Below are 12,500 nucleotides of genomic sequence, written 5' to 3'. Positions count from 1 at the left end.
TATTTCAGAATTTTTCCTGTATTTTTGACAGACTTCTGATCAGCAGTGTAGTGTGTTTGACAGATGAACGTGTTTCGGTCTCACCTTGGAGAGCTCGTAGAGGCTCAGCACTTGTTTGCAGTAACTCTTGCCGTTGCAGCACTGATCCACTAGTTGTTTGAGCTGAACCAGAACCTGATCGTCGGGTGACGGCACCACCACAAACGACGACAGATTGCTCATGCTGGGCGCTTCAGACAGAGGAGACCGAGAGAAATTAAACTTCAGACTCATTTCAATAGACTCAATACTCTAATAAGCATACAAATACATGAGAACAAAGAATTACTGGGTGAAATGTTTGCTTTGTAATATTACAGAACAATTTTCTAAAGATTCTTTTCAGTATTGAATAAAAAAATTTGATAAAAATAATAGTTAGCCATTAGCATGTTGCTAAGCTAATGACTCAATACTCTAATAAGCATAAAAAATACTGTACATGAAAACAAAGAATTACTGAGTGCAATGTTTGCTTTGTGATATTAGGGAACAATCTTTTATAGATTCTTTTCAGTATTGAATAAAAAAATGTGATTCAGATACAGATAATAGTTTGTCATCAACAACACAATACAATAAACAATAAACAATAAACAAAAATATATCAAATGCAAAAAAATACTGGGTGAAATGTTTGCTTTTTAATATAATAGAATGATTTACTAAATAATATTTTATATAATTTATTTATATAATATTATATAATATTATATTTTTTGAATAAAAATGATAAAAGTTAGCCAATAGCATGTTGCCAATGACTCAATACTCTTCTAAACATATGCAAAAATAAAATACACATCATTTCTGTATGAAATACAAAAAAATACTGCGTGAAATGTTTGGTTTTTAATATTATGAAAAAATTGTCTTGAGATACTTTTCAGTATCGAATAAAATGTGATTAATAGTTTGCCATTAACATGTTGCTAAGCTAACAACATGACTCATAAATACATACACATATTGGATACACTAATTAAAAACTAATTTGATTATTTTTACGGATAGATTTCAGCATGTGAAGACTGGAGTAATGATGCTGAAAATTCAGCTTTGCTCACAGGAATAAATTACACAACTATATATTCACATAGAAAACTCTTATTTTAAATTGTAATAATATTTCACTATTTTTACTGTATTTTTGATCAAATAAATGCAGCCGTGGTGAGACTTCAAAAACATAAAAAAAATCATAATAATTCCAAACATTTTAAAAGTAGCGTACGTTTACGGCCTTTTATTTTGCAGTTTTGTTAAGGATGCACGATATATCGGCCACCATATCAGTATCGGTTTGATATACGTTAATTTTTAATGTTATCGTTATCGGCCCGATAAAAAAATGTGGCCGATATCTTGAAGCCGATAAATATTGGATTATTTCCTTCAGCTGAGACACTTCAGACGGCTCTCAAAAATGATATATATTGAGATTTATCGGCCAATATATCGGTTATCGGTTTTGAAATATAAAGAATTATCGGTCTCTTCACGATGACTCGCTTGCTTTAGTCCTCATTTGTACGTCGCTTTGGACAAAGGCGTCTGCTAAATGACTAAATGTAAATGTAAAAACAGCTGAAAATGACTCACATGATGGTAAACTGTGTCTAGTTTCTCCATCAGGACTGTGAAGTTCAGGCATCATCTCGCCGGACGCTAAACCACGACACCTCAGAACGAGCCACAGGTCTCTGTGAAACCAGCCGAAGTAACGGCACACGCGACTAGCCTCGTTCACGGCGCCCTCGTTCAGCATCTGAGCGATCAGAACATCCAGCGCTTTACGCTCGTCCTCCGACAACACGCATCCGTCATCTGACGCCGGGAGCCCATCCAGGCTCAAGTGCGCCGGGTCGCTCAAAGCCCACATTTTGGAGAAGGAGAACTCTTTGAGGAGGTTTTCGAAGGAGTCTTCGGAGAGAGCCGAGGGAGCGAACAGACTCTGGCGCTCCAGAGCCGTGAGGAGAACCAGTCGCTGGATCCGACACTCCCACTGACGCTTCTCCAGCTGACCGAGACGCAGGACTGGTGGAGGAACGTCACAGCGGGACAACCAGTGACCCGCCAGACCCAGCAGGAGACAGCGCTCCTCAAGCTGGACCAGCTCAGAATCACACTGGATCGGCTCCTGAACGGGACAAACACAGATTCATGAGAGAAACTACAAGATTCGGCCTGGAAATATAAGGGGCTTTCGCACCGGAGAGTTATAGGAACTTAGTTATAGGAACTAGCCACCAAGGTGGTTCCCCGAGATACTGGTTCACTTAGGAACGTTTTCCTGATTGCATTCGCACCGCCAGAAGGAACTCTGTGTTGCATTGATTTAAATGTATTAAAATATTAATAAATAATAGTATATAAACAATATCACTGAACACATGCATGCCTGCAAATACAAAAAAGTGACTTGCAAAAATATTTAATATAATATAATATTATATAACAAAATACAATATAATTTAACAAAACATAACATAATATTATATTATATTACATAACACAACACAACAATAATACAATACAATATAATATAATATAATATAATATAGAGTTAGGACCACTTTAGTAATGTTCTTAAGGTGGACGGTCAATATGAAATGGAAAAGAGCAATAAGATGTCCAGTAAGAGAGTGAGATGTGATGCAGGTAAAGGTTCACCTCAGCCTGAGAGAGGAAGAACTGACAGGCGGCCTCTGATTGGACACGATCCGTCAGGATCTGCTGATGACATCGTCTCCAGAAGCCCATCCGGGTCTCCTGACGTTCCCACTGACGCTTGAGCTTATGAGCGCTCAGATCTCGCCGCAGCTTCAGGAGTTACAGAGGAGATTCATAATCAGGTCAAACAGCAGATCCTCTACACTCCTCCCGCAGTTATAATGCTCCCCAGAGTCTAGGAAATCCCAGTGAGCTTTGGAGGTCAGACAGATTTTTAGGGCTGCAAGATTTTATTTTTGGGGGAATCTAACTGCAATTTTTCAGATGAAAAATGAGATAAGAAGTGATTTAATAAAAAACATCTCCAGGTTTGCTGTGCTTGCTTTTTGGCCAAAATGGTTTTGGAATGCATATCATTTTAACATAATAATAATAATAATAATAATAATAATAATTATTATTATTTTTATTATTACTACTAAAAACTGCAACATTTAACAGTGAAATAAAAAGTCTAATATTTAATAATAATAACAATAATAAATGTAAACTTGTATTACTAAAAACACAAACAAAATAATACCATTGTAATATTTCACAGTAAAATAAAAAAATCTAAACTTTAATAATAATAATAATTATTATTATTATTATTAAAAAAACTAATAAAATAATAACACCATAGCAATATTTTACAGTAAAATAAAAAATCTAATATTTAATAATAATAATAAATTATTATTATTATTACTAAAAAAATATCAAATATTTAATAATAATAATAATAATAATAATTATTATTACAAAATAATAATACCATTGTAATATTTCACATTGAAATAAATATATTAATTATTAAGAAAGTTAATTATAATAATGTATAATATTATCATCATTATTATTATTATTATTATTAAAATATAAATATTACCATTGTCATTTTTAACAGTAAAATAAAAAAAACATAATATTTAAGAAATATTATTAATAATAATAATAACAACTAAAATAACAATAAAACAATTTATGGCTGTCTAAATTTCTTCATTTTCAACCATGAAACTAGCACGTTTTTATTTTGGCAGAAAACTGTAGGACATCGAACTTTGTATTCATATAATAAATAAAAAAGCCGTTGCTACAATTAAGCCACATCGTGATATCACAATTTATCATGCAGCCCAACATAATTATAAAAATTGAGATTTTTAGTGCTGATGCTGCAAAATGAAAAGCAAATGATGCATATTATGCGTTTGATTGCCGTTTTATCGGTGTATGCATGACGTGCTGGTCTCGTGCAGAGAATTATGGGAAATGTAGTTTATTTGCACAATCATATAAGAGTTAAAAAAGTAAGCATTTTACTACCAGCTTTATCGTTACAAAATGTGTATAACATGAATTTAATTATGATCTGCTCACAGACTTCCTCAAAAACACGGGTTAAATATGATTTCTGATGCCGTGCTGGTCCCTCACCTCGTTTATGATCAGGCAGTCGATGGGCAGCTCGGCTAACTGTGCAACCCTGCGTGCCTGTGTGAAGAGCCCGAGCTCCTGGAGCTCGTCCATCATCCTCCTGCTCTCTCTCTGAAGACCAGCGCTGGAATAATCCTCCAGGAGACACGCAGACAACGGCACGGGAGTGTCCGCCAACACCTGACTCAACTGACTGAGCTTCTTAAAGTCCAGACCTGTGATGACATGACATGATGTGTGTGAAAGAGTCTCTTCTGCTCACCAAAGCTGCATTTATTTGATCGGAAATACAGTAAAAATTCGAAAATATTATTAGAAATGTAAATCAGCTGTTTTGTGAGAAAAAGTCAGAATTGTGAGAAAAATGTGAGAATTGCGAGAAAAAAAACAGAATTGCAAGAAAAAGACAGAATTGCGTGAAAAAAAGTGAGAATTGCAAGAAAAAGACAGAATTGCGTGAAAAAAAGTCAGAATTGCAAGAAAAAAGTGAGAATTAAGAGGAAAAAAGGCAAAAATTTATTATAAAGTCAGAATTGTGAGAAAAAGTCAGAATTGCGAGAAAAAAGTCAGAATTGCGAGAAAGTCAGAATTGTGAAAAAGTGAGAATTTGAGGGGGAAAAAAATCAGAAATGCGAGAAAAAAGTGAGAATTAAGAGAAAAAAGGCAAAATTGTATTATAAACCCAGAATTGTGAGAAAAAAGTCAGAATTGCGCTTTCAAAAAATTGCACTTTGAAACCAGTTTCCATTTTCATGCCGAAAAACGCTGTTGTTGTGAAAACCAACGTTTTTAGCTGAAAGTGTAAACGGTCCTTTAATTATTCCAAGTTTGATGATATAAACCCTTGTAAGTGTGTTTGAGTCTGACCGTTGGATTTGAGCAGCCGCTCCATGTCCACCAGCAGCTGAAGCAGACGGCGCAGCTCGTACTGAGTCCGGCTCTGCTTCAGGAGCGTCAGCAACAGAACCGACGCCTGAGACTCCACCCACTGGACCGGCAGAACATCTGAGCTCAACACAACACTGCTGCTCCGCAACTACACACACACAGGCAGTGTTAGCAGAAACTAGTGTTGTAAAAAGTGCCATAATGTGAAGCTCTGAGCGCTGTTGAGCGGAATCATAAATACCTCTGATTGGCCGTTGTGTTCACGCGCTCATCAGATATGTCTGTGATTGGCTACATGATCAACGCACAGGAGCGCAATTGATTGATTGATTGATTGTTTGTTTTATTTAATGCCATGTCAGCATCTAAGGCTTTTTTCACGGCAAAAATGTATTTACAAAAATACAAATATCATATAAATACAATAAAACCAAGCAAACAAACACACAATTAACATATGATAAAAAATCCTAAACCTTTTTTAGGTGTAATCTTACGAAATAAGTCCTTAAGTGAAATAACAAGAGCATTCTACTTATATTAAACTAAAGAACAGTCCAGAAAAATATGTTTAACAGAGAGGGGAATCTTACAAAACAAGCATAGAGTTGGGTCTTCATCTTTAAGCAAAAAAGCCTGAGTCAAATTGTATGACCCATACGACATCTGGTGAAAACCACTTGATCAGATCTAGTTTTAAGAGTGATTAAAAGTCTGTTTGAAATTCGGAAGTGTTTGAAAGTGTTTTGAAAGCACTAGCAGGACCGATTTGCTGATAAACGCTCCCGTGTGTGTGTGTGTGTGTGTGTGTAAGCGCTCGCTGAAGAGCGTCATTGATGTATTTTTACAACATGTTTTTGAAGCGCTGATCATTGTAGCCAATCACAGTCATATCTGATGAGCATGTGAACACCACGGCCAATCAGAGGTGTTTATGATCCCGCTCAACAGTGCTCAGAGCGTCACATTTTTAAAGTTTCAGTATCGACTTGGTACCGAAGTCGGTGCTTTTGTTAACACTAGCAGAAACACAAGCAGTTGAAGAGAAAGAGATTACATTGAGCAAACACTTCTGGAACTCCAGCAGTTTGTCTTTGGCTCGCTGATAGTCTTTGTAGTCGGAGCAGAATTCATACATGTTCAGCATGTAAATGAGCGGAGACTCCTGACACACACACACACACACACAGAAACACAGAGAATGCATGTCAAATAACATTTAATAGAACACTGTTCTTTAGAGAAAATAATACATTTATTCAGCAAGAATGCATTAAACTGATCAAAAGTGACTGTAAAGATATTTATAATGTTACAAAAGATTATATTTCAAATAAACGCTGTTCTTTTCAAGTTTCTATTAATCAAAGAATCCTGAAAAATAACAATTCAAATTAAAAGCTAAATAGAAATATAAAAAAAAACGGATAAAAACAACAAAAACACGTTACAAAATAACTTTGGAACTAAAAAGCAGGATGGATTCTGATTGGCTGTCAATAGTTCTGAATGTGATTCCAATGATATTGTTTCTCTGAGCCGTTATCATTAGTTGTACTGAGGACTTTAAAATATCGGTAACACTGTACAATAAGGTTAGTTAGTCAACATTAACAGTAACTAATATGAACTAACAATGAGCAATACATGTGTTACAGTATTTATTAATCTTTGTTAATGTTAGTTAATAAAAATCCAGCTGTTCATTGTTTGTTCATGTTAGTTCACAGTGCATTAACTAATATTAACAAATACAACCTTTGATTTTAATAACATATTAGTACATTTTGAAATTAATATTAACTAAGATGAATAAATGCTGTAGAAGTATTGTTCATTCTTAGTTCATATTAACTACGGTAGTTATCTAATGAACCTTATTGTGAAGTGTTACCAAAATATCTGAGAAATGCCTTCATCATGATCTGAGATCTGTTTTGCACTTCAGTTTAAGACGGTGGCTCGTCCAATCAAAACGTCTCTTACCCTCTGAAACAGCTGGAAGCCACGAATCAGAGGCCGGATCTTTCTCCGGCACAGGAGGATCTTCCACAAGATGGAGAGATCATGCAGGTTCCACACGTGATGGGCGGGGCTCTCGTTGATGTGGGCGGTGGCTTCGTGAGTGACATCATCATCGACAGACGTCAGGATCCACACGCAGAGGCACTGCAGCAGCTCTGCGCCCTGTCAATCAAATCGCACAAACGGTTTTTAATTATTTTAATAAAAAAATAATAAAAAAATTCTATTCCCATAAAGAATAAAAAAAAACAGGGGAAAAATATTTAATACCATTAAATTGTTTTAATTGTTTTAAATTATTATAATAAAATAAAACGAAACAAACAAAAAAAGGACAAAAATATTTTATTCCCATAAAAATTTTTTTTTTTTATCTTTTCCTCAGTTTAATAAAAAACAAATAAGGGAAAAACTATTTAATACAATTAAAGGGGTGGTATAATGCTCTTTTCACAAGATGTAAAATAAATCTCTGATGTCCCCAGAGTGTGTATGTGAAGTTTTAGCTCAAAATACCCTACAGATATTTTTATATAGCATGTTAAAATTGTAAATTTTTGAAGGTGAGCAAAAATGCCAAATTTTTGTGTCTGTTCCTTTAAATGCAAATGAGCTGCTGCTCCCGGCACAGGGGGCGGAGCTTCAAGAGCTCTTGTCCTTAGCAGCTTCGATTAGGCTACCTCACACACACACGCACTGAACATTTCAAAAACGTTTAGCCTTTTATGTTCAAACCGGAGTCAGAATGATGGAGAGACTCAAGAAGAAGTGAAACACGTAGAAGCAACAGGACATTTCTGAATGGTTAGTTGGTGAATTTATGAAGCTTATGTGTAGTTATCTTCTAGTCATTGATTAGCATATTCTGTCTTGATAATCTATAAATCGTGTTCAGGGGGCGGGGTTTATGTAAATTCTAGGGTTGGTGATGTCACTAACCCGGGAGGAATGTGGTGTAGTCTCTACCAGTCGTTTGTTGTAGTCCTTAAAAGCAATTTCTTTAAAAGAAAATATGTCCCTTTGCTTTGAACTTTGAGCGTTGTAACTTTGCAGATGTTGTTTATGCTCAAACAGCAACATTACACACTAACTAAAGGTAGAAAAGTGACATCATAATCAACCACCCCTTTAAATTATTTTAATAAAATAAAACAAACAAACAAAAAAGGACAAAACCACTTGATTCAGGCTTCAGCAGCAGGAGTTGATCTGTCGGAGTGTGTGGTCTCGTACACACACCTGGTGACAGGCGGCGAGCACAGCCAGAGGAGGACAGCGCTGATGAACCGCTTCAGACAGCAGGATCCTCCAGGGCCGGGGCTTCTCCTGGCTCTGCAGCAGCACCTGGAACAGCTCTCGGGGGGGACCCGGGCCCTCGTCCGCAGGCTGATGGCAGTTCGTCAGATGAAGATCTTGGAACGCCAGGGAAATGTGGGAATGCAGAGCTGGACTGAACCCGGCAGCCAGAGACTTCACCTGGACAAACCCCACAAAAATATAAGCTTGTGTTATCAGAAATGTTTTATATATATATATATCCCATTAAAAATGTTTTTAATCTTTTCCTCAGTTTAATAAAAAATTTAAAAAAACAGGTGGAAAACTACTTAATACCATTAAAACGGTTTTACAGACGGGTGTGACAGACGCACCTGCTGGGGGGGGTAGTTGTGCACCTGCACGAACAGCAGGAAGTGGAGCCACTGTGCGTCGCGAGCGCAGGCCTGAGGGAAGGCGGAGCTCAGAGGAAGAGCGTGGAGCCGACAGAACTGAACAGGAAGAGCCCACTCCTGCGCCGCCTCAAACGACGAGCTGACACACACACACAGAAAAATCACCAGGTCATCAAAATCAGTGCACTTATTGTTCACTAAAACTACAACTATTAAAAAATGTACTCGTTAATTGAAATAAATCTGAAGTAAAGTAAAATAGAAATATTAGATGAAAAACTTGCGACAAACTAAAATAAAATAAGGTTAAATTTAGTGCTGGGCAACGATTAATCATATGTCATATCTAATCATATAATCACATAATATGTGTGTGTATAATTATTTTGTATATATAAATACACACACATGTATACATTTAAGAAAACGTGTTATTTATATATAAAATATTTATATATACAGGGTTCCCACACCTTGATAAACTTCAAATTCAAGGACCTTTCAAAGACTTTCCAGGTCCGATACCCTCAAATTCAAGAACTTAATGTGGGAAAACATTTATTGTGTCCAACAACAAACGTTGAGGTTCCATCGTAGTAGTTTTGTGTGCGCGTCATGGTAACGTACAACACAAAGTACCTCACGTGGGACACACCTAACATAACACGTAAATACGTGTAACTAACGTAAATCAAGCAAGCTAGTATCCATAGGCATCGAAGTGTTGGTGAAATAACACATTAGCATATACAGTTTATATATAAATATATATAAATTATATGCATGCAAATATTTCTTAAATATATACATGCATTTGTGTGTGTATTTATATATACAAAATAATTATACACAGTACACATATATATATTATATATATTATGTAAACACAAACTTTACGCGATTAATCATTGCCCAGCACTAATCAAATTCTAAGTACTAAAATGACTCAAATGTAAATAAAAATAAATTAACCCTATTAGTTTAACCCTAAAGGTGCTGATCTGCAGTGTTTTCCCACAGTGTTGTGAATGTTGAAACACTGACCGACTGATTCCTCTCTTCTCCAGTCCGTCTCTGACTGCAGTTTCCAGATCCACCAGCAGCTCCTGAGCCGTCGCTCTCTCAGACGTACACAACCTACTTGCCTTTTCCCCTGAGCACAGAGAGAGCGAGAGCTAATCAGCACATGCCATCGCTTCAAAGGCACCACATGTAATGCTAATGCGCTTTAACACATTGCTAATGTGTTTTAACATGTTGTTATTATGCTTTAGCATGTTGCTAACATGTTTTAGCAGATTTCTAGCATGAATTACCATGTTGCTAACATGAATGAACGTGACTTACCAAATTACTAACATGTTGCTGGCATGTTTTAGTACAGTGCTAGTATGATTTAACATGTTGTCAATATACGTTACCATGTTGCTAACATGTTTTAGTACATTGCAAGCATGAATTACCAAGTGACAAGCATTTTTAACATTTTGCTAACATGATTTACCAAATTACTATCATGTTGCAATAATTTCTAGCACATTGCTAACATGAATTAACGTGTCTTACCAAATGACTAACATATTGCTAACATCTTTAACATTGCTAGTATATGTTAACAGGTTGTTAGTATGCTTTAGCACGTTGCTAGCATGTTTTAGCATGTTACTACTAGCATGTTTCAGTACATTGCTTGCACGAATTAGCATTTTACTAGCATGAATTAGCACTTTATATATGCTATTACAAACATGTTGAAGTTGAAGAAGTAGTAAAATGACTAAACCTGAAATAAAAAAAAGCTAAATAAAAACAAACAATTGTGACAAAAGCACATAATAAAATAATTAAAATGAAGTGTGAAAATCAGCTAATACACACAACGCTTCAAAATAGGACATGTGATTGAGTTTGAATGCAGGAAGAGACGTGTTCTCACTCACCGAGGGTCAGTCTGAGCGAAGCTACGGCTCCGTCCTCACGGGTCTGAGTCCAGAGTTTGAGGATGAGGTTAAGCGCTCGCAGATCTACCCTCAGTTTGAGGCTACACTCTCCTAAGAGCTCACAGAAACACACACACGCCGCCGACACACACGCGTTGCTGAAGTTTAACAGGCCGAGAGAGTACGCTTGATCCGCAGCCAGAGACAACCTGAGCACAGAAATATCACAATATTAGATAGTTATTTCTAAATATTTAGTCATACCTATTTAGCTATTAACATAATGATCCACTGTTTAAGCTTCTGTTGGCTTGACATGCTAGCCATGTGCTAACAGAATGATAAAATATGTTAGCAACATGCTAATTTATGCTAGCAATGTACAAGGATCATGTTAGCAATGAGCTAAATCATGCTAGTAACATGCTAGCTATGTGATAAAGCATACTAACAACATGTTAAAGCATACTGGCAATATGCTAAAACATGTTAGAAATAATTTAGTAAGACATGCTAATTCATGTTAGCAACAAATGCTAAAAATGCTTGCAACATGTTAAATCATGGTTGCAATGTGCTACAACATAGTATGTACAAAATGATAATGTTAGCAATATTATAAAACATACTAGCAACATGTTGGCGATGTATCATGCTATCAACATGCTAAAACATGCTAGAAATGTTTACGTGGTAAATCATGTTAACAAACATGTTAAACATACCAGCAACGCACTAGAACATGCTAAAAAATGCTAGCAATGTGGTAATAGAAGCTAGAAACATGCTAAGTATGTGCCAAATAATGCCAGGAACAAGTTAAATAATGCTAGCAATGTGTTAAAACATGCTAAAAACGAAATACTGTGTAAATAACGATTAATAAAAAAGGTAACAAATGTATTCCTTACTGTTAGTTAATATTAGTCAGTGCATTAACAAATGGAACCGTGTTGTAAAGTATTATTTAGGTTTAATTTCCACATGATATCAGTGTTTAAATGTGTTTTGCTCACTGTAGCTTCACATTACTGCAGTTGATAAGATGTTGCGTGAGAAAAACCCCGAAGGCGAACGAAGGCCGGCCGTGACGCAGGTAATACAGGAAATCCAGATTCTCAACCAGCGCGAATTTACCGACCAGGTGAGGGCTGGAGAAATGGGGCGGCTCGCTCAACGTTTCTGGAAGATTTCAGAAAATACATAATTTAGTGAATAAAATCGCTCAGTCCCAGGAAATAATGAACTTTTCTTTGGCATGATAACGTGTAACCGCCTACCGGTGCTGCCGACGGCGTTGGCCGACTGCCATCCGAAGAGTTTGGAGGGATCCAATGGATCCAAAGACTGCAGAAAGGAAATATACACACACACACAGGTTTGTTTTGCTATACTTGTGAGGACATTCCATAGGCGTAACTGTTTTTATACTGGACAAACTGTATTTTCTATCCCCTACAATAACCCTACCCATCACACACACACACACAAACTCTCACAACCACACACTCTCTCACTCACACACTCACTCTCTCGCACATGCTCACAATGATGCACTCACTCTCCGACACTCCCAGACCCTCTCCGACACTCCCAGACACTCCCAGACACTCTCTCTCACACTATAAGGCAGCGGTCTCAAACTGCCGGCCAGCGGGCCATTTACGTTTATTTATTGTTAAATATCTGTAATCTGTAATATCTTTAATATTGTTAAAGTATCTGTTTAATACATACTTATGTTTACTTTTTTTGTTAAGTATGACAAAATATATTAGTT

At 36.4% G+C, this 12,500-nt stretch overlaps 1 protein-coding gene across 1 annotated transcript in view; it reads right to left on the bottom strand.

The window, feature by feature from the left end:
* Positions 1-12,500, bottom strand: part of spg11 (SPG11 vesicle trafficking associated, spatacsin) — a 53,030-nt gene that overhangs the window by 9,054 nt on the left and 31,476 nt on the right. Inside the window, exons 20-32 of the mRNA XM_082160608.1 lie at positions 12,001-12,067; positions 11,737-11,902; positions 10,721-10,929; positions 9,825-9,933; positions 8,760-8,919; positions 8,347-8,583; positions 7,069-7,269; positions 6,140-6,247; positions 5,062-5,230; positions 4,195-4,409; positions 2,713-2,862; positions 1,642-2,179; positions 85-230 (exon numbers count right to left, since the gene is read on the bottom strand). Of these exons, the coding sequence (XP_082016734.1) occupies positions 85-230; positions 1,642-2,179; positions 2,713-2,862; positions 4,195-4,409; positions 5,062-5,230; positions 6,140-6,247; positions 7,069-7,269; positions 8,347-8,583; positions 8,760-8,919; positions 9,825-9,933; positions 10,721-10,929; positions 11,737-11,902; positions 12,001-12,067 (2,475 nt within the window). The remainder of the gene's footprint in view (positions 1-84; positions 231-1,641; positions 2,180-2,712; positions 2,863-4,194; positions 4,410-5,061; positions 5,231-6,139; positions 6,248-7,068; positions 7,270-8,346; positions 8,584-8,759; positions 8,920-9,824; positions 9,934-10,720; positions 10,930-11,736; positions 11,903-12,000; positions 12,068-12,500) is intronic.

This window comes from Leuciscus leuciscus (assembly GCF_965113295.1).
Source record: "Leuciscus leuciscus genome assembly, chromosome: 25".
NCBI classification, from domain to species: domain Eukaryota; kingdom Metazoa; phylum Chordata; class Actinopteri; order Cypriniformes; family Leuciscidae; genus Leuciscus; species Leuciscus leuciscus.
This window is presented reverse-complemented; position numbering and strand designations above follow the sequence as displayed.